This window comes from Bufo bufo, chromosome 5 (genome assembly GCF_905171765.1).
Source record: "Bufo bufo chromosome 5, aBufBuf1.1, whole genome shotgun sequence".
Lineage (NCBI taxonomy): Eukaryota > Metazoa > Chordata > Amphibia > Anura > Bufonidae > Bufo > Bufo bufo.
The window spans coordinates 115,115,625-115,139,073 of record NC_053393.1 but is presented as its reverse complement, the minus strand read 5'-3'; the positions used below and the strand labels follow the sequence as shown (position 1 = coordinate 115,139,073).

The following is a 23,449-nucleotide window of genomic DNA, read 5'->3' as shown; positions in this document are numbered from 1 at the left end:
ATAGGCACTTGAACTTTAGGTGCGGAATTCGCGGCACAGCTGCTTGGATCTGCAAAAACTATGGATGTTTGCATGGCTCCTAGAAATGAATGGTTCAGGGTGCTAGCCGCCAAAAATGCAGATAGATCACAGATTAAAGATACTATATGCATAATGTCTAAAAAGTCATTATTTGCTAATAGTTTGATCTTTTAGTAAACCTTTCAAATACAAAAATACATCAAATAATGATAATAATAATAATAATTAAAAAAAAAGTGATTAGTATTATATACAGAGAAAATACAAGAAAATGCTGCATTTATCTAAATCTACTTGTTGCTAAATGTTAATAAACAAGCAGCCAAATTGATTTCAATTTTACTGATCTTTGTAGAGAACCACCCTGAAGACAGCCAAAAAGATCAAAACTTGGAGACCTAAGGTTACTTTCATACTAGCGTTTCTATTTTCCGGTATTGAGATCCGTCCTAGGGTCTCAATACCGATAAAAGGTCCTAAGGTCTCAATACCGATAAAAAAAAAACGCTTTTGTTTTGTCCCCATTCATTGTCAATGGAGACAAAATGTAACTGAACAGAACAGAGTGCGCCAGAATGCATTCCGTTTGGTTGCGTTCCCATACCGGAGAGCAAACTGCAGGATGCTGTGGTTTTCTTTCCGTCATGGGATGCGGAGCAAGACGATTCGTCATGACGCACAATGCAAGTCAATGGGGACGGATCAGTTTTCTCGGACACAATAGAAAACGGATCCGTCCCTCATTGACTCTAATGGAGTTCATGACGGATCCGTCTTGGCTCTGTTAAAGATAATACAACCGGATCCGTTCATAACGGATGCAGATGGTTGTATCATCAGTAACTGAAGCAGTTTTGATGAACCCTGCCGGATCTAGCAAAACCGCTAGTGTGAAAGTAGCCTAAGGGTAGGGCGATCAGAGTCTTTTTTAGCGATCTCTGATTATTTTGCAGTTCGGTGTCAAACACAAGTGCTGAACTGTCAGAGTTTCTGGATGATCAAAAATGTATTTATATAGTATAAGAACCCTATGGCTGTGACGTGTAGGATCCTTCACTCCCTAGAACTGTCCAGGAGGATTATAATGGATTATGTAATCCTCTGGGAGGATTTAATAGCTGCGAAGATTCCGTAAACATGTTGGACCTTTTGTGTCATTTCAGCTCCTATTACAGGCAAGGGTGGATTAAGTGGCCCAAAGTCCCTGGTCTGTTTCTGAAGCTTGAGCCCCACAAGTTAAAAAAAAAACATATACTGCACAGTATACCCCCCAAACCCTAGTGCTAAAGACTATTTAGATGGACATTACATTCAGCGCTATCAAACATACAGGAGAATACAGAAGTACATACTTCTTATATCCAGTGACATTTCCTCTCATTTAGACTTTCCATTGGGAGCAGACTGCCATGATGACATCTTTCAGCCACACGGGCATTTTATATTTCTCGCTTTTTCATCATCCTCCCCCTCCTGGTTTCACAACACTGTTATGCTGCAGCCACACCCAATATTGTGCCCGCTGTGCTCCCAATGGCCACAGATACCATACTGCAGAAATAATAGTGCCATACAGATGGCTCCCTCCCATGGTAATATTACTCCCAAAAGTCCTACCAATAGTAATAATTCTCTCCCAGAGTGCCCCCAACATTGACCCAATAGTGATAATGCTCTCCAAGAGTATGCCCAGTAGTAGTAGTGCCCTCCATATTGTGTCCACTAATAATAATGCTCCCATAGTGTACCCAGTAGTCATGAATCCCACCTACAATGCCCCCAGTAGTAATAAAGCCCCTCTGTAAGGCATTCCTATAGAGACCTCAGTAGTAATAAAGTCTTTCTATAGTGTCCACAATAGTAATAATTCCCCCTATAGTGCCCCAAGCAGTTATAATGCCCCCATAGTGTACCCAGTAGTAATGAAGCCCACCTACAATTCTCCCAATAGTAATAAAGCTCTCTATAATTTATTCCTATAGAGACCTCAGTAGTAATAAAGCCATTCCATAATGGTCACAATAGTAATAATGCCTCCTATAGTGCCCCCAGCAGTAATAATGTCCCCTTTAGCACTCCTATAGCACCCCCAGTATACCCAGGAATTATAATGCCCTCTATAGTGCACCATTGCACTATATATGCACTATTAGTTATAATATGCCCCCTGTAGTGCCCCTAGTATTAAGATTGCCCATATGTAGTGCCTTCAGTAGCTTTAACATCCCCCTGTAGAGCTCCCAGTATTTAAAATGCTGCCTTATAGTGGCCCCAGTAGTTATAGTGGCCCCAGTAGTTATAGTGGCCCCAGTAGTTATAGTGGCCCCAGTAGTAGTGACAAAGTAAAACAAATAAAAAAAAACACAGACCACAGATGAGTTCCAGCCTGCATCCCGCTGCAGGCGGTCATGATGATATCATTGCCTTGCGACCAACTGCACTGCTCTACTGCTATGACAGTATTTAGTCATGTTTCCAGTGTTTGCATGTGTCTTTGATCACGGCAGTGTGCTGCTACTTGTAGTCCTTTTTTCGGAGTTGCTCGTCTAACTTTGTTTTTTGAATTGGCGTAGAGATACCTGAAACACCCTATTGTAATCTGCCATTGATTACAGGGGAGAGGTATGTGGGGCTGCCTATACTGGGGTCATGTATTCTTATCACAATATAGGAATATGCCTGTAATCAGCCACAGTACAATCACCAATGTAACCTCATGGTGGGGCTTCTCTTTTTGTAGTTTTTGCATTTGTTCTCCATGTTACTAAATTACTGAAAATACAAAATACACTGAACACAGGACAGACGCAACTGCACAGAGGTGAACAGAGGTGTAGTACAAGACACAGAACTGGTTACAGCAGTGCTCCCATTGACTTCAGCAGGAGCGTCGCTGCAGGAACCAACTCCATCCACTACACAAAGAACGGAGCAGATTGGTGCGGGTAATGGGGTGTTAAACCCCTGCCAGATATTTTAGAAATTGATGGATAAGCCATCAATAATAAAATCCTAGCCACTCCCTTTGAGAATCATCTATCACATAAAAGGTGATTTATAAAAGACAAGCATTTTACTCCACTCTTTGATATCCACTGCGCCTCAAGAAGATGCTCTTAATTTAGGATGAGATGAGGCGCGTCCACCACCACCCTGTGCATCTAGATGAAAATCTACTCCATCCCCTGGCAGGTGTAGATCTTATTCATCCTTTATGCCAGAAAACCAGGCAAATAATAGTGAATGTGCCAGGACCGATGGCTCCGTCCAGATGATGCCCCAAGACTCCCCAGTGGTGAGGGTGGCATAGAAATGCCACAAACACCTAAATTTAGGCGCATGGCACGGGAATTCAAAAAGTAGTAACATACAAGTTCTGTTCTCTGTGCACCTGCGGCGCCCTCTCCACTTTAATTGAACGGGCCAGGCAGGCGTGATGACGTTTAGGGCTCGTTCACACAACCGTTGGTGTCCCGTTCCTGTATTGCGGACCGCATTTGTGGATCTGCAATACACGGGCACTGTTCCATTGTCATTCCACATCACGGATGTGGACCTATTCATTTCAATGGGTCCGCAAATCCGGAGATGCGGAACGGAAGCACGGAACGGAACACTACGGAAGCACTACGGAGTGCTTTCTGGAGTTCCGTTCCGTGCCTCCACACCGCAAAAAGATAAAACATACTCTATCTTTTTGCGGAACGGATGGATCGCGGACCCATTCAAGTGAATGGGTCTGCGATCCCCATGCGCCTGCCCCACGGAAGGTGCCTGTACTGTGAACTGCAAATTGCGATCCGCAATGCACGGGCACCTTCCTTGGGGCAGGCGTATGGGGATCGCAGACCCATTCACTTGAATGGGTCCGCGATCCATCCGTTCCGCAAAAAGATAGAGTATGTGAACGAGCCCTTACACTGTCTGGCCCGGTCAATCAAAGTGTAGAGGGCGCGGCAGGTGCAGAGATAGCAGAGCCTCAAGGTGTAATGGCAACGCCCCGTTGCTCCTATAGGCTTTAACATATATTAAAACATAATGCGGGCACATATAAACATGGGACCAACACAGATGCCTTCAGCTGCCAAGAGCACATGGAACAGGTCAGCCAGTGTCATAGGTACAAATCTGCTGCCCTTTAAATGAATACATTTTTACTGAATCTTTTCCCATAAAACTAAATATCAATCAACCGTTCTATAACATGCTACCTTCAAATGATGTTGCTCTTTTGTCCATTTGAAGGGGTTTTCGGAGTATTTAATACTGAAGACCTATCCTCAGGACAGGTCACCAGTATCTGATGGTTGGGGATCCAGCTGTTTGAAGAGGCTGTGGCTCTTACCAAGCATGGCGCCATCCATTGGATAGTGGCTGTGCTTGACCATCGGACTGAGGAACGTGACGTCATTGGCCTAGTAGGAGGCACCGCAGTGTCCTCAAACAGCTGGTCGGCAGGGATTCTGGGAGTCAGACCCCCGCTGATCTATTTATGACCTATCCTGTGGATGCCATTAGTATTCTGAAAGATACTGCACATGAGATGCCTAGTGTGAATCTGGCCTAGAGACACAAGAAATCCAGCTGGAAAACAATGCTATTTGCAGTATGAGAGCATCACCGCCTGCTAGGACTTGTAGTTCCACAGCTTCTGAGTGTGCACATGGATGGTTTCTGTAGACCTCCTACCCCCTCCTTTGTGCTTTGCATGTGCTAATACCCAATGATGGGGGTAATGAGGGAGATCATTGGCTGAAGGTTTGTGTACAGTAATCACACAGTGTATAAGGATCCAGCTCTGCCCCCTGCTGCTCTGGGGTGTGCAGTGCAGGGTGGAGTCCTATAAATATGATAATTATATATTATCATCTGTACAACACTACTGTTTAACCCTGCAACTGCCAGATCAGCACTGACTACAGTCATAAAAGGTCTGACCTTTCCACAACTGTGTCCCCTGTATATGCCAACCATGCCTTCTTGTTCTACCATGGTAATACTGTGCTATGATGCCTCACCAAATTACACTGAATGCATGCTGCAGTAATGTAAAAATATGAATGAAGGGAATGTTCTTCATTGAATTGAAAATGAATAAATCTGGGGATGTTATAGAAATAATATATATATATATATATATATATAATATATATATATATATATATATATATATATAGCTTCTGTGCTGTGTGAGCAGTAATATAAAATAGCTTGTGCTCCTCTAGATCATCACATAGAAGGACAAACATGGAATAATACATAATGTCCAATTAGTAAAGATATCACAAAAGAAGAGAGACTTGCACAAATTGTATATGTATTGAGTATATTGTGTATTATACTGTATGTGCTGTGGAGTAATAGTATAATATGTAACACACAATAACAGTGACTGGTGGTAAACTAGAGCTCCTCAATAGCATCTGCCTGTCCTACTCCAGATTTGTTTAGGATTTAATCAGATTTCTATAACACAAATAATATACATGATACACAGGATACATATAACAAAACTAATACATAAAAACAAAATAATACAAAAAATACACAGAATACATACAACACAAATAATAAATATAATACACATTACACATAATATGTATAATATAAAACACACACACACACATATATATATATATATATATATATATATATTATATATATATATATATTATATATTATATATTATATATATATATATATATATAATTACACAGAACACATACTGTATAACCACTAATAGAAAAAACGTAAATAATACATAGAACTAATAGATAAAATGCAAATATACCACATATGATAAATACACGCAACACAATTAATACATATAACAGAACTAATAGACAAAATGCGAATATAATACATATGATACACGTAGTAAATACAGCTCATATAATACTGATTGCACATATCATACACATAAAACACAAGTAAGACATATACTGCACAGAAAACATAACTAATGGATAAAACACAAGTAATACATTTAATACACAGAATACATAGAAAGAATAGATAGCAAAAGTATATGATGTAGAGAATACAAATAACATTTCGAACATATGATATACAAAGTACATATACAAATAATACATATAAAACATATAAATTATACATATACACAGACTATAATACACAATAATATGTATCAAACAGAATACATAATACAGATAATTTATATAACAGAGCGTATACATCACACACACTATAAATGATACCATATGTAATACAAGCCATTCATATGAGTTTAACTGTATTATAATACATTTCTAGGTTATTTTAACTAATCTGTTTTGAGATAAATAGATATTAATCATATAAATCAGAAAAATGGCAGCACCAGAACAGAAAACAAAATAACTTCACGTGTGACATCGCTTTGTGTTTTGTATTGTGATGGTTATATTGTGTTACATTGCTTTGTGTTTTGTATTGTGTGATAGTTATATTGTGCGTTACATTATCCTGTGTTGATGTGTTAATATTCCAGCTATCAGTGGGGTGTAAACTGTATCGAACTATCCATAGATCGATAGATTTTAATTGAATATCTTTAATTTATTGTCAGGTAACAGACTGCCCCTGTGTCATCAGTGTGACCATTGTGTCCACAGAGAAGATACAAACCATCAGCCAAGTAAAACAATCTAATGAAATAGCCTGAAATAACTGCAAACATCACTGGTTCTGTATGTTTATAGAAAGCGACCATCCTCCTCCTCCTCCTCCTCCTCCTCCTCCTCCTCACCAGAGTGTATCTAGTTTGATGATATTGACGGGGTGTCTGCAGATTACATTAAACGTAGTGACCCCCTTTACTTGTTGTGTACCAGCTGCTTCCTGTGTGCTGTATGGCAGAGGTCCTGGATGGATTTGGTGTGGGATATATAGGGGTCTGAGGGGGTGGGCGCAGTAAACCTCATTACATATCATATGTGAGGGTAAGGCTGGACCCTAGGTACAGACAACCTGTAAAGCCTCCTGCGGTCAGGGGAGATGAACAGCTCTGGGGCCAATGAATACAGTCAGAGGAGTGGGAGGAGGGGCAGATACTGGATGGTATTGAAGAAGACTTGTGGTCCACTCTGGTTTCTATCCCCCTCCTTCTCCTCCCTTTTAACCCATCTGCCTTCATTTGCCTTTACACACAAGTAAGACCCCACAGTCTGTACAGACATCACCCTAGCTCCAGTACCAGGAGATGGCCAGGAGGACAGGAGACATCACACCTCACTAACATCTACTCTGAGGTCTGGAGGTTAGGAAGACATGTCATCCTCCTGAAGTCTTCTCAACAGATCTGTAACCACACAGTAAGTATAACACGCATCAGGAACAGAATAGGAGTTATCCTCCAGATTACTGCTGCTGGGTCCAGGAGTTGGACACCTCCTGTGGGTGGCTGCTGCCGCTGATGGCTCAGGGTGTCAATGCTCCCTCCTTAATGTGGAGAGATGTGTTCATTATTGTGACCTTTCCCCTGACCCCATGTTCCTCTCTCTGAGTGTCACGACCCTGTTGTGTCTGAGCCATGGGCTGCCATTGATCTGCTCCTTCTATCAGATTCATGGAGATGTAAGCTCCTGTGCTCAGCATCATCCAGCCATCATCTCCAGACTCCAGGAGCTTCCAGTAATAGACTGGTTAACCCGGCATGTGGAGCCATAACCTCTTCTATCTGGGATGGAGAAGTTGTGATCCTGGAGGTGGCACCTGTGTCCTGATGATGATGGTGATGATGTGTTTTATAGATCAGGTGAATTGTATAGGTGTGTTATATCCCAGCAGAGCTCAGTGATGGACAGAGGAACTCTGCAAGTCCTGGAAATTCAACTTTATACTGACTTTATAGGATGCTTCTAATTATATGCCTGTATTATCTATCTATCTAATATATGTCTATCTATCGTATCTATCTATCTAATTATCTATCTATCTATCTATCTATCTATCTATCTAATTATCTATCTATCATCTATCTATTTATCTAATATCTCTATCTATCTATCTATCTATCTATCTATAGATAGATAGATAATTAGATAGATAGATACGATAGATAGACATATATTAGATAGATAGATACAGATGATAGATAGATACGATAGATAGACATATATTAGATAGATTGATACAGATTTTAGATAGATAGACATATATGTCTATCTATCTATAATCTGTATCTATCTATCTATCTATCTATCTATCTATCTATCTATCTAATATATCTATCTATCTATCTATCTATCATCTGTATCTATCTATCTATCTATCTATCTATCTATCTATCTATCTATCTATCTTTCTATCTAAAATCTGTATCTATCTATCTATCTCCTATCTATCTATCTATCTATCTATCTATCTATCTATCTATCTATCTATCTATCTCCTATCTATCTATCTATCTAAAATCTGTATCAATCTATCTAATATACGTCTATCTATCTATCTATCTATCTATCTATCTATCTATCTATCTATCTAATATCTCTATCTATCTATCTATCTATCTATCTATCTATCTATCTATCTATCTAATATCTCTATCTATCTATCTATCTATCGATCTATCTATCATCTGTATCTATCTATCTATCTATCTATCTTTCTATCTAAAATCTGTATCTATCTATCTATCTATCTATCTATCTATCTATCTAAAATCTGTATCAATCTATCTAATATACGTCTATCTATCTATCTATCTATCTATCTATCTATCTATCTATCTATCTATCTATCTATCTAATATCTCTATCTATCTATCTATCTATCTATCTATCTATCTAATATCTCTATCTATCTATCTATCGATCTATCTATCTATCATCTGTATCTATCTATCTATCTATCTATCTATCTATCTATCTATCTAAAATCTGTATCTATCTATCTATCTATCTATCTATCTATCTATCTATCTATCTATCTAATATCTCTATCTATCTATCTATCTATCTATCTATCTATCTATCTATCTATCTATCTATCTAATATCTCTATCTATCTATCTATCTATCTATCTATCTATCTATCTATCTATCTATCTATCTATCTATCTATTTATCTATCTATCTAAAATCTGTATCTATCTATCTATCTATCTATCTATCTATCTCCTATCTATCTATCTATCTATCTATCTATCTATCTATCTATCTATCATCTATCATCTATCTATCTAATCTGTCTCTCATACATACACAGTACCTGATGCAGGGATTTAGTTGCCTTTTTCTTGTCACCTTTTGGATATAACTTCTCTCAGAATTTTCTGGATGTGATTATTGTGTAGATTGTCATTAACCCTTTAGGTGCTGGATTAGTAACAGCGGGCTGCGGTACTCTGGGATTCCAGCTAAAAGTAGATATAAATGGTATTCACACATGACATATTCAGGCTGCGGTTCCTGTGTGCGGTCTCCCAGGTTCTCCTATACCAGGCCTCGGGCTCACTATGTAGCTCTGTACATCTCTGATAGGCAGGGAGTCAACAAAAGGAAAGGCAAATGTTTGTGCAAGGGCTTGTGTATATAATAATAATAATTATATATGTTCGTTATCAGTTTATTCTGCATTATTTGTATAAAAATAAAATTAAGAAACCCAAATAAGTCATTCAGTTCCAGCAGTTGACGGCAGTAATGTGCACTTCTATGCGTTATCTGCACGATCCCTGTCCCTGTGCAGTGATGGGGACATACAGCAGCGGGTGACCTGCGGTGTCCGCTCAGGGTGACCTGCGGTGTCCGCTCAGGGTGACCTGCGGTGTCCGCTCAGGGTGATGTGCGGTGCCCGCTCCGGGTGATGTGCGGTGCCCGCTCCGGGTGAGCTTTCCATTGTGGTGAATTCTAGTAATGATTCCATTTCTCTCCACACAGGAGCGGAGGATGGCAGTGTCCGTGCCCAGCAGTGCCCTCCATGTCGCCAGCATGGCCTCCTATTACCCCACATTCATTCCCCAGGGTAACCCATACCTGGGCATCCTGGCCAATACCCCCCACGACCTGTTCCATCCCCTGAAGTCTCTGGGGAGACTAGTCACCAAATCCTCACCCCTGGGGCCCATTCATTTCAGGGACATATCGTCCATCCTCACCCACAGCCCTCCCCCCCGGGAGCCCCTCTTCCCTCACTCTACATGCCCCATGTTTGGTAAGACCCCGAATGGACTGAGCAGTAAGGAAGCCCCCTGCCGTAATAATAATAATAATGGGCATCCACTGGAGGCAGGGTTCCTCCTTAATTCTCCACACAGCCCCAAATCAAAGAAGTCCAAGGGGGCCCCTGTAAGGAGTTCTCTCTGTCTGGATGTGATGAGCCCGGGGACCACCTACCAGTTCACAGAGGAGGAGCTGCACACTGTCCTGTACGGGTACATGAGCCCCCCCGCGGAGCAGAGACCCCCGACCCGCACCGCACACGCCATCTCCGGGCTCCGTATCCCGGACCACTGCACAGGTATCTAATTGTCTGTCTATCTATCTATCTATCTATCTATCTATCTATCTATCTATCTATCTATCTATCTATCTATCTATCTTCTATCTATTCTATCTATCTATCTATCTATCTATCTATCTATCTATCTATCTATCTATCTATCTATCTAATCTGTCTATCTAATATCTATCTATTTAATATATATCTATGTAATCTGTCTATCTATCTATTATCTGTGTATGTCTGTATCTAATCTGTCTATTAACTATTAAATTATATGTCTATCTATCCATCTATCTATTAAATATCTATCAATCTATCTATCTAATCTTACTATTATCTATTAAATTATCTATCTATCTACCAATCAATATCTATCTATCTATATAATATATATATATATATATATATATATATATATATATATATATATATATAATCTGTCTATTATCTATTAAATTATCTATCTATCTATCTATCTATCTATCTATCTATCTATCTATCTATCTATCTATCTATCACTTATCTATCTAATGCATTTGCCATAGGAGGAGAGCCCCCATCTGTGGACAGGGAATCTCTGCAGTTACCGGAAGGTATAGATTATTTTACCTATATGTTCTGCTCCATTATACACTGACCCCCGTGTTTATTCTGAGGACGGACGCTAATCGGAATCCGTATATTGTAGGACTGATAGTGCTGAGAACGAAATATGGAGCTTTCCCCCAGTCCGGGGTCTTCAGTACCAGAGTCATCCCAAAAGGGGTGAAATACGGCCCCTTCCAAGGGAGGGTGGTGAACACCAGCGAGATCAAGACCTATGATGACAACTCTGTGATGTGGGAGGTGAGGAGGCTCCACTACTACTACTCTCATCTTCCCATCGCTGACTCTATCAGATGATTAACCATGATCTATTATTTCCACCACCATCTATATAATATCCTTATATTTTCGTTTTTTTTGTTGGTTAAAAAATAGTTCTAAATAATTCTATGATTCTTCTAGTTATGATGTTGATATTATTATTATTTATTACATTATTAGAAATACGGCATTTTCCTTATTTCTCTTTTATATCTTTGTTCCTGACTGTATTATATTTCTTATATGAATATTGTTCTCTTCCTACTATTATTCTCTTTCCATGTTATTATTGTTCTTACTTATATTTATTTCCATAATATTTCTATATTTGCTTTTCTTCATAGCCATTGCTCCTCTCCAGCTAGCAGACCTGATATTCCGTTCATCAACATTTATTATTATTGTTTATATTATTACAATTACAAACATGTATTATTATGCTCGCGATAGTTATATTATCGCAATACCTAGATGTCATCATTGTATTATACATTTTCAGACGATTCGTGAAGGGAGTAGTTTTAAATGTCTGTTTCCCCCCGGACAGATCTTTGAGGAGGGCAGGCTGAGCCACTTCATAGACGGCAAGGGGGCATGCGGTAACTGGATGGCGCTTGTGAACTGCGCCCGATTCCCAGAGGAACAAAACCTGATTGCAGTTCAGTGTGAGGGCGACATTTACTATGAGACCTGCAAGGAGATCGCGCCCAGGCAGGAGCTGCTGGTCTGGTATGGAGACTGCTACCTGCAATTCCTGGGCATCCCAGTCAGCCTGAAGGGCATGGATGAGGGCAAACATCCCTTCCAGCAGACTGAAGGTATGTAGGCCACCTACCTGTGTGCCCTTCACTACATTGTAATTGTATTATTCTAATATTAATATAACCAAATAACACAAGACATTAGAATCCTATACAATGTAATGCTAGATAATGTCACATTATAGGCTTACATAACTCAGCAGGAAATACTAGATAATAATAATAATAATAATAATAATAATAATAATAATAATAATATTTATATTTATATAGTGCCAGCATATTCCATGCTTTACAAAGTCAGAATGATTTAAAAGTTGTATATATAAAAAAAAACAATAGCACAATATAAAGGTACATGTCCTGGATGTATAGACACCACCTCGACACAATGTATCATGCACATCATATCTGTAGATTATAATATCTTACCTATAATATAACAGCTCATTATCCTACAGTGGAAAATAAAAGCATAATAGATTAGCAGAGCATAATACCAAACGTATACATAATAGGTATGATGGTTTACAATTATTATTAGGGCACTGTAAATGAATGAATTGTAACAATATGTATCAGACCATCATAACAGGACATAGCCCACTGACCGCATTATATAAAAATATAGTACAGTATAATACAGTACAGCAGAATATAATAATATATATTACACCATCGTGATATAATATAAGAGGGCATTACACTACCTATTAGAGCCCAATGACTTCATATAAAAACATACAGTAGAATATAACAATATATTACACCATCATGATATTATATAAGAGGGTATTACACTACCTTTTTATAGCCCAATGACTTTATATAAAATACAGTACAGTATAATACATACAGTAGAATATAACAATATATATTAGACCATTATGGAATCATATATGAGGACATGAAAATACTTTTTATAACTCAATGACTTTATATAACATATGGTATAGTACAATATTCACTGTAGGTCCCGCCAGACCCTTTATTTCTTTTAAATTTATCTCTTTGTAACTTTCATTAAGCTTCAATAAACATTTATTAAACATAAAGATATATTGGACCATCATGGCATCACATATGAGGACATTAGCATACCTGTTATATCCCAATGATTTTCTATCAAGCTATAGCACAGTATAGTACAGTAGAATAATCATAGCATACATCACTGCGCAGATAATAAGATACAATAATCGCACATAGTATAATCCTATAGTCCTAGCATTGCTGGCCTGTCTGTTCATAGAGTATGGGTGTAATCTGCCTGACAGGTAAAGGAGTTTTTCTTAAACGTACCGTAATCCTTACTAGTAAAGTCCAGTTGTCGGTAATTGTTATTGACATTAGCATATTCTGATGAGCAGGATTATCTGCCCAGTCATTAGCTGCTAAGGATTCAACCACTGGAAAGTACAACTCACATTAGGCTTTGATTTGTAATTTCACTGGTACATGAATGATTTCCCCTTATTGGAAATTAAAATGGTTAGTAATTCCCAGACCTATTACAGTAGGGGAACCCCTAGTACATGTTATCCACTCCAAGGGAACCCCAAAGACATTCCTGCCTCTGATAAGATCGCCGCATAGGGCCACACACCACCAGATCCCTATTGACTACAATGGGATCCGACAAGGATCTGGCCACTTTCTGGCATAAGTGTTGGCTTTTTGCCAGAACAGACTACAGAGTTTATGCCGCATTTGTGAACGTAACCTAAGCGTTCTCTAAGGCCGTGTTCACACTTGCGTTTTGGTTTCCGGTTTTGAGATCCGTCAGAGGATCTGAAAACCGGACCAAAATGGTTCAGCCGGATGTTAACACATTCGGATGCATCCGTTTCTTTAGGATGCGGTTGTGTTACATCAAAACGGAACAAACGGGATCCGGCACTTGAATCATTGTAAGTCAATGGGTGACGAATCAGTTTTTTTTCGACATCTGAAAAAAATGTATCGGCATCATTGAATTAGGCTTCCTGCACACAACCATTTTTTTTCCGTATACGGAACCATTCATTCAATGTACTCCGTATGCATTCAGTTTCCGTATTTCCGTTCCGTTTAAAGATAGAACATGTCCTATTTATTGCCCGCAAATCACGTTCCGTGGCTCCATTCAAGTCAATGGGTCCGCAAAAAAACGGAACACATACGGAAATGCATCCGTATGTCTTCCGTTTCCGTTCCGTTTTTTGCTGAACCATCTATTGAAAATGTTATGCCCAGCCCAATTTTATCTATGTAATTACTGTATACTAACAGAAACGGAAACACAACGGAAACAAAAAACGGAACAACGGATCCGTGAAAAATTAACCGCAAAACACTGAAAAAGCCATACGGTCGTGTGCAATAGGCCTCACATTGATTTAGCTGCCAGATCCGGTTTGTTCTGTTTAGCAGAGTTTTGCAGCAGTTTTGTGTCCGGTCAAAAAAACGCAACAAAACTGAATGCATCCCGATCAGTTTTGTACCCATTGACAATGAATGGGGAGAAAACTGAACCGTTTTGGCCCGGTTTTGAGATCCTCTGCCAGATCTGAAAACCGGAATGCCACAACGCAAGTGTGAAACAGCCCTAAGGCTGTGTTCACATTTCCGTATTGAAGAGCCGGCTGCCTGATGCAGGTGTCAGGTCCTGTTGCTGCTGTGTTGTGGGGAACCTCTAATCGGGGCTCACGAAACCCCTGGGAATGCTGGTTGAAAAATATTTGCGTGCGATGTGAGAGCAGCGTGTGATGGCTTATCAGGGATGTCATCCTGTATTTGTCTCTTACCCCTGCAGATTCCGGAGAGGGATTCAAGTGTGAGAGATGTGGTAAAGTGTTCGCCTATAAATATTACCGGGACAAGCACCTCAAGTACACCCGCTGTGTGGACCAGGGGGACAGGAAGTTTCCCTGCAACCTGTGTACGAGGTCCTTTGAGAAGAGGGACAGGCTGAGGATCCACATCTTACATGTTCATGAGAAGCACCGACCCCACAAGGTGAGTGCCGCCTGGATCCAATATTCTTCTTCTTTGATGATTATAACTGATCAGTTTTTGCCGACCTGTGGCATGGGGGCCACATGTGGCTCTCCAGCTCTTGGCTGTATGTTAAAGAGCTGACCCTAGTAGCGGCTATTGTGACAGCTAATGTGTCTCAGTTTAATTTTGCCTAAAGTTACACCATTTCTAAGTTCTCTCTCTGTATATTTGGTATCCTGTTGGATATAAATGTTCAGTATATGGTTGACAGCTAAGCAGCTGCTTCAGGTTGGGTGGAGGTTAATCCACTGATACATATTATGTATAGTATATTTATCAGTATAGCGCCATGCCATAGTGAAGCGTTTCTCAGCCCACAAGTAAACAGCCCATGTCGTATTCACCATAGCAAGATATTGGCCCTCATAAGAGATAGTCTGCATTCTGTCCATAGAAAGGATGCTTTGGACCTGGAAAAAGTACAAAGGAGAGAGACTAAACTGATAAGGCGCATGGAGGGTCTTAGTTATGAGGAAAGATGAAAAGAATTCAATTTATTTCGTCTTGAGAAGAGACTTCTAAGAAGATGTGTAGAAATCTGAGTTTCACTTCCTTCTGGGATTCACGTCCCCACCCATCACTTGGTTCAACTTGATGGACTTATGTCTTTTTTCAACCATATTAACTATGTAACTATGTAACTATATGCTGATGGTCTTTCGTGGTAATGGCAGAGAAGCTGATTTGCCCCACAGGTTGGATTGCACCTGCTCATTTCGTGAAGCTGTAGTTTAATGCTCTTTTTAGACAATGTACTTTCCTTTTCAGTTTCTGATCTGTGTTTGAGCTACATGTGTATTCCTCTGTGTCTACTGTGTTTGTATAGTGCTGAGGTATATGTTGTTGCTAGACAAAAAGAGAGTAATAATAATTACAGTATGATCAGCTAGGTTCGGCCGAGCATGCATGTGTTCTGAAACAGCATGGCAGCAATCTACTGCCAGGCACCTCTGGCAGCCACTTGTCTGCCCAACCGGTGGCCCTCCAGCTGTTGCAAAACAACTCCCAACGTGCCCGGACAGCCTACAGCTATCGGCCTAGTATAATCCCAAATGGTCACAGCACTCAGCAATAGTCTGGCCTATTTTAGGGTGTTCGTCACGGTTCTGTTCTGACTCCACCTCAGGATCCATCAGCCTAGAGGAGGGCATGGTGGGAGTTGTAGTTTTACAACAGCTGGAGGGTATGTTGAAATCCAACATGCATGCTCATTTTTGCCTCCAATATAGTCAAATAGCTCATAAACACTCCTCAAACCAGTTTGACAATAATTAGTTATAAATAATGTGCGTGTAAAGCACAAATCAATACTCTGCAGATACGCTGAAAGTGAAAGCTGTAGATCAAAAACTGTTGAAAAATGATTTTTAGCCCAAAATAAGTAAAATGCAATGATAAAAAACTTGTCCCCGAAGGTGTTTATAGGTCTTCAATGCAAGGGTTTCTGCTAGTTTTTGTAGAATTACAAGTCCCAGCCGGTAAGATTCTCCAGCCGATCAACTGCTCAGCATCTTCAGCGCTGCCATCCAGGGATTTATGGTCTTTGCTGTCCAGCAGAGGAAGAGTTAAATGGAGTCATGGGTGGCTGCCATTATCTCAGTAGGCTTTGGCTGGAGGCCCCTTATTTAGATCTGAAAGGCTTGTAAGCTGAAATAGATCCAGGTCTGGCACGCTGAGACACACTTCCATTTCACGGGCCAGCTTACATTATTTAACAGTTCAGTTGGCTGAGATGATTTTCTTGAGTGTTTTACACATATTTGGAACTAATGCATTGTGCGTAATATTAGAGATGTGTCTAGGATCAATACATGGTCATAGACATTGGAACCTGGGTGCACACCATAAACAGACCCTAAATTCCTAGTGCCCTCTGCATCCACTAATGATGCCACTAATGGTATTTCGGTTGGCATAACACTTATTTATTATACTGCAATGTTATCTGAAGCCTATTAGTCCAAAGGGGCTCTAAACCTAATGTACAAACCAGATACATGGAAGAATATAGCGGCGATCACTGAGGAAGACACTTCTTCAGGCTTCATATCTGTAATCCAGTAGAAGACACTGCAGTCAGGGGTGCACCTAGCCTTTCTACTGTCTGAGGCGAAAACTGAAATGGTGCCCAATTTCTTAACCTAACCCCTTCCCTTTAGCCCATGGCCCTTCGGCTGCCCCCTCTTGCCCCTACCTGGTGCTGCCTGAGCCTCGCCTGGCCTCATTAGTGGTGCACCCCTGACTGCAGTCCATCTCTCCACAGCCCTAAATTGGCTGCATTCAACTGCTCAACAGATTGAGTTATATTAGGGTTAGTGGCCCTTTAAAAATATCTGCAGTATTTCAAATTTGGTAGATAAACTTTGACTCAGGGATGAATATGTAATCTGCTGCATTGCTTGTGCATTAAGCCGGCGCACCAGTCCACCTGGTGTAAAGGCATAGAGAACACATATGACATGAGATGAGTTGTGCCAAGTAACAAACTCAGCTATGCTGCGTCTCAGTCTGCTTAAACTACCGTAAATTCTGCATACTGTAAATTTAGCATTTTTTCCCTTGATCGTTTGATTGACACATATATACATTTTATTACAGTGCACGGTATGCGGGAAGAGCTTTTCTCAGTCATCCAGTCTCAACAAGCACATGAGAGTTCACTCTGGTGAAAGACCCTACAAGTGCGTCTACTGCAACAAGGTAACCGCGTTCACACCGTCACAGCAGTGCTGAGATTGCAATACTAAATGCAACTATGGAAAGATCAAAATGATACGATTGGTATCTTTAAAGGGGTTATTTCAGGTCCTCCAAACACTTTTTGGTGCACAACTAAATGAATAGTATTGCTCCTGCTGAGTCCTGATGACTACACCCCTGTTCCTGCGCTGTTCCTGCGCTGTTCCTGCGCTGTGCCGGTGCAAATCGTCAGTGAAATAAACTGGTAGGACTTCTGAACAGCGCACATAAAATAGAGAGGACTCCTGAACACGAGCTGAGAAGTCCTCGCAATGTATTCCAGCGTGGGTTTGCCAGCGCACATCGGGGTCACTGGGGGGATTATGCACATATAACCTAGAGATCGGGACTCATATGGAGCAGCACTATTCCTGTAGTAAGTGACAGACTCCCTTTAATCTGATTAGATGTTGAAAGCATATTCTTGTGGAAAACGCTTAATTATTAAAGGGATTTTACGAGTGTTTTATACTGATGACCTATCCTTTGGATCGGTGGGGGTCTGACTCCTGGCACCGCTGCTGACCAGCTGTTTGAAGAGGCCTCGGTGCTTGGTAAGCTGCAAGGAGGTCATGGCACTCACCCGCGCCGAGGCCTCTTCAAACAGCTGATGAGCGTGGTGCCAGGAGTCGGGTCCCCACTGATCCTGAGGTTAGGTCATTAGTATAAAACACCCAGAAAGCCCCTTTAAACCAATAGTCTGGGTGGTATTTATCTGATATGTGTGAGCTATGAGCTGTACATGCTGACCAGTGTACTATGTAAAATCTAGTACTTTGATGGGCCACATTTCCCGTCTCCATATGTTGTAATGTATGGCGTTATATCTATAGGAATTCAGGGGGGCATTTATCAAAGTGGTGCAAAGGAGAACTGGCTTAGTTGCCCCTAGCAACCAATCAGATTCTTCCTTTCATTTTTCAACGGAGCTGTCCAAAATGAAAGGTGGAATCTGATTGGTTGCTAGGGGCAACTAAGCCAGTTCAACTTTACACCGGTTTGATAAATGACCCCCTGAGTTCTTACTTGGTCTATGATTAAGATGATCTTTACCTGCACAAATGGTGGCCATACACCTCAGATAGCAGACGGCAGCTATTCATCTTGACCCCCCCCATACCCCAACACATTGGCCAAGTGTACGTCTGTTCTTTATGGGAAATGGGAATAGGCCACTGCCAGACAACTCTGGTGCCAACTCATGTCCCTTGAGAATAAAAGGATCATGCATGTTGAAGTCCAACATGTGAGACCCTCCCCGCAGTGGTGTATCTTGGTTTTGTGCTGCCCTAGGCGAGACTAAACTCGGGCACCCCCCTAATATAAATTTGACCCACCCCTTCCTGTCACGGCCAAACCCCTTCCTCTGTAAACCCCACCCCTTCCTCTTTAGGCTCCACCCTTTCCTGTTTTGCATAACAATATTAATAAATTTATCGCGATAAATACCCGTTTAAAAGAAAATACCACAAGGAGACGTTATACTGTATGGGGCAGCCTCAATGAGATGTTATACTGTATGGGGGCAGCCTCAAGGAGACGATATACTGTATGGGGGGCGGGGGCAGCCACAAGGAGACATTATACATACTGTATGGGGGCAGACATAAGCAGACATTATACTGTATGGGGGGCGGGGGCCGGGGCAGCCACAAGGAGACACTAAACTGTATGGGGGCTGCCACAAGCAAATAGTGCACTCTGCACTGTGTCATAAATAAAGGTGGTATGTGTGTCAGACTGTCTATGGTGGCCCTGGCCTCTCCTTGAGGCTGCCCCATACAGTCTGTATTGGGCAGCCTCAAGGAGAGGCCAGGGCCACCATAGACAGTCTGACATACCACCTTTATTTATGACACAGTGCAGAGTGCACTATTTGCTTGTGGCAGCCCCCATACAATTTAGTGTCTCCTTGTGACTGCCCCCATAAATAAAGGTGGTATGTGTGTCAGACTATCTATGGTGGCCCTGGCCTCTCCTTGAGGCTGCCCCATACAGTCTGACATACCACCTTTATTTAGTCTCACTCTCGCTCTCACAGTGCACTATTTTCTTTTTAACTCTCGTCTCACTCACTCCTGTTCCTCTGCCTGGATTGGACCTGGACATTCCTCGCAGGGCAGGCCAGGAGTCAGGCGAAGTGGCCAACTCTGTTCTGTGAATGTGTGAGGAGGGAGGTATGTAGAGACTTTTCCCGTGGCTGCCGCTTGTGTTGTGAATATTCCGGCCCTCTGCGCAGTAGTAGACGGCTGGGCGCAGGCGCAGTAGTTGAAAATTCCGGAACACCTGAGGTCGGGAGGAAGTCAGGAGGACTCAGGAGGAGGGTCCCTGCTTCACTATGCGGCGCCGGCGATGCCGTTCGCAAGTTCGCATAGTGAAGGATCGGATTCGGATCGGCAAGCAGCGGACAAAGGGGAAAAAAAGTTTGGCACATTTTGCAAACAAGGCATTTTGCCGCCCCATTGGCAAGTGCCGCCCCATTGGCAAGTGCCGCCCTAGGCAAATGCCTTGTTTGCCTCGTGATAGATACGCCTCTGCCTCCCCGTGACGTCTGCTGTTGGGGGAGAGTCAGGTCACCCCCGTCCACATTAGGCTAGGTTCACATCTGCAGCAGAGGTTCCATTAGAAATCTCGGTTGCAGATTCCAGCCAAAATGCAAGCTAACCACAGCCTACCACGCTAGATTGTCTGACAGAATGATGGACACCATAACCGAAACCAGTGATCCCCATTATACGCAATCTGATGAATTTTTTAAAATGTCTTTCTGTTGCCAGGCGGGAACAGAAGAACAGAGATATGTCACAAATGCCAACGTTCACCTACTGTTCATGGTCATGGAGGATCTGTAACTTCTCCTGATATGTCTTTTTAGTAACTACTTGCATACCCATTTAAAATATCAATTTTGGAGCATCTATTCTTTTGTCTCTATGTTGTATCATTTCTTTTTTTATTCCTGCTAAAAGTGATGAATACATTGCTAGAGGTTTACAATGAAGGTCCAGATGGGTGTTACCAGTTGGGGATGTGTCCCTGCACAATCTACCACTAGAATGCCAGGGACACCCCCCAACTGGTAACACCCATCTGGACCTTCATTGCAAACTTCTAGTAATTCATTCCTAAATAGTAGCAGGAAATATAAAAGAATGGCTCAACATAGAGTCATAAGGTATAGATGTTCCAGAATTGTTATTACATGGGGAACGCGAGTAGTTACTAAACTGACATGTCAGGAGAGGTGACAGCTCAATGCTCGGTTCCAGTGTCCATTATCTATTTACCAGCACAGACATTGCGTTCAGTCCCTGTTATTGTCTTATGCCTCCAACGTCTGAAAATGTTTACAACTGCTGCTCTTGAAGTCTTCAGAAGTGGGGCAATTTTACTTATTTTCGGACCATCCCCTACTACTGTCCCACATTGAAAAGTTCTTTTTTCTCTCCATTAGGCATTTACGGCTTCCAGTATCCTCCGCACCCACATACGACAACATTCTGGAGAGAAGCCCTTTAAGTGCAAGCACTGTGGCAAGGCCTTTGCGTCACATGCCGCCCACGACAGCCACGTGCGCCGCACACACATTAAAGATAAAGGCTACAGCTGCACTATGTGTGGACAGAACTTCGTGGAGCTGGAGGAATTCCGATATCACATGCAGATCCACTCTGCTCTCTAAGCATCTGCCCTCGCTCCCCTCCTGTTAGGCCTCTTTCACACCAGCGTGACGGATTGGCTCCGGATGCGTTCAGGATGCGTTCAGTGAAACTCGCACCATTTTGCAAGCAAGTTCAGTCAGTTTTTTTCTGCGATTGCGTTCACTTTTTTCCACCCGGGTGCAATGCGTTTTGATGCGTTTTTCACACGCGTGATAAAAAACTGAAGGTTTACAAACAACATCTCTTAGCAAACATCAGTGAAAAACGCATTGCATCCGCACTTGCTTCCGGAGGCAATGAGTTTTTCACTGAAGTCCCATTGACTTCTATGGGGCCAGGGCTGCGTGAAAAACGCAGAATATAGAACATGCTGCGTTTTACACGCAACGCAGAACTGATGCCTGAAAAAAAAACGCTCATGTACACAGACACATTGAAATTAATGGGTCAAGATTCAGTGCGGGTGTTGTGCGTTCACGTCACGCATTTCACCTGCGTGGAAAACTCGCTCGTGTGAAAGGGGCCTTACCGTGCCAATTCTATTTCATTTCCTTATCGTACGTTATTATTTATTATCATTCAGAAGCTTGTAATATAAAAGACAATATAAGTAACTTAAATCATCCTGGAACATAACACTTAACGCCGACACAGTCTGGTCTGAGAACTAGATGCTTTAATTTATTTCTTTCTAATTTATGCATTTTGACGAGGACGATGTCTTGTACAGAATTACGTTTGTTAAATATATACAAATTACATTAAGTTTGCTGTGGCATGATGTTTTGATTTCAATAAGTAATTGGTAAGAAATTTACAATGTGCTGATATTTAAGATGCCTGTACATATTGCAATTAATACCTGGCAACTGGGCAGATATCACCTTGTGTAGGGGCAGTGGCGTGCCTAGGTTGTTTGACACCCGGGGCGGGTCCTTTCTCTGGCACCCCCCTCCCAAATACTTAAAAAAAATGGTACCCCTTCACAGTAGTATTGCCCTCATTGTACAACATTCATAGTAGTTTTGTACAGATGTGTCCCCCCTAACAGTAGTTCTGCCCACATTGTGCCCCCTAACAGTCGTTATGTCCTCATTGTGCCCCCTTGAAGTACTTATCCCTTCATTGTGCCCCCTTCACAGTAGTTATGCCCTCTCTGTGCCCCTTTCACAGTAGTAATGCCCTATCTTTGCCCCTTCACAGTTGTAATGCCCTCTTTGTGCCTCCTTCAAGGTAGTTTTGTACAGATGTGTGCCCCCTAACAGTAGTTATGCCCACATTGTGCCCCCTAACAGTCGACATGTCCACATTGTGCCCCCTTAAAGTACTTATCCCTTCATTGTGCCCCCTTCACAGTAGTGATGCCCTCATTGTACCCCTCTCACAGTAGCTATGCCCTCTCTGTGCCCCTTTCACAGTAGTAATGCCCTATCTGTGCCCCTTCACAGTTGTAATGCCCTCTTTGTGCCTCCTTCACAGTAATAATGCCCCTTAATAGTAGTAATGCCCATTGTCCCCCTTCACGGTAATAATGCCTATTGTGCCCCCTTAATAGTAATAATGCCGGTTGTGTCCCCTTAATAGTAATAATGCCCATTGTGCCCCTTTCACAGTAATATTGCCCATTGGGCCCATTCACAGTAATAATTCCCATTGTGCCCCTTTTCACAGTAATAATGCCCATTGTGCCCCCTTCACAGTAATAGTGCCCTCTATGTCCCCCCCATAGTAGAAATCCCCATTGTGTCCCCTTAATAGTAGTAATGTCCTCTGTGCTAGTAATGCCCATTGTGCCCCCTTCACAGTAATAATGCCCTCTGTGCCCCCTTCATAGTAGTAATGCCCTCTGTGCACACTTAAGAGTAGTAATGCCCTCTGTGTACTGTGCCCCCTCCATAGTAGAAATGCCCA

At 41.7% G+C, this 23,449-nt stretch overlaps 1 protein-coding gene across 1 annotated transcript; it reads left to right on the top strand.

Moving 5' to 3' along the window:
* The first annotated feature begins 7,243 nt into the window (after nucleotides 1–7,243).
* PRDM14 (PR/SET domain 14) lies at nucleotides 7,244–21,558 on the top strand. The gene is made up of 8 exons (XM_040433870.1): nucleotides 7,244–7,334; nucleotides 9,906–10,485; nucleotides 11,016–11,063; nucleotides 11,159–11,316; nucleotides 11,885–12,155; nucleotides 14,893–15,095; nucleotides 17,736–17,837; nucleotides 21,331–21,558. The coding sequence occupies exons 2-8, from the start codon at nucleotides 9,915–9,917 to the stop codon at nucleotides 21,556–21,558; spliced, it is 1,581 nt and encodes a 526-aa protein (XP_040289804.1). The 5' UTR covers nucleotides 7,244–7,334; nucleotides 9,906–9,914.
* Nucleotides 21,559–23,449: the final 1,891 nt, after the last annotated feature.

Bases quoted from the DNA above. Each gene is read 5' to 3' on its own strand.
- PRDM14 (XM_040433870.1), top strand. From the start codon at position 9,915: ATGGCAGTGTCCGTGCCCAGCAGTGCCCTCCATGTCGCCAGCATGGCC. The intron at 10,486-11,015 runs GTATCTAATTGT...CATTTGCCATAG, and splicing joins TATCCCGGACCACTGCACAG to GAGGAGAGCCCCCATCTGTG. The intron at 11,064-11,158 runs GTATAGATTATT...CGTATATTGTAG, and splicing joins ATCTCTGCAGTTACCGGAAG to GACTGATAGTGCTGAGAACG.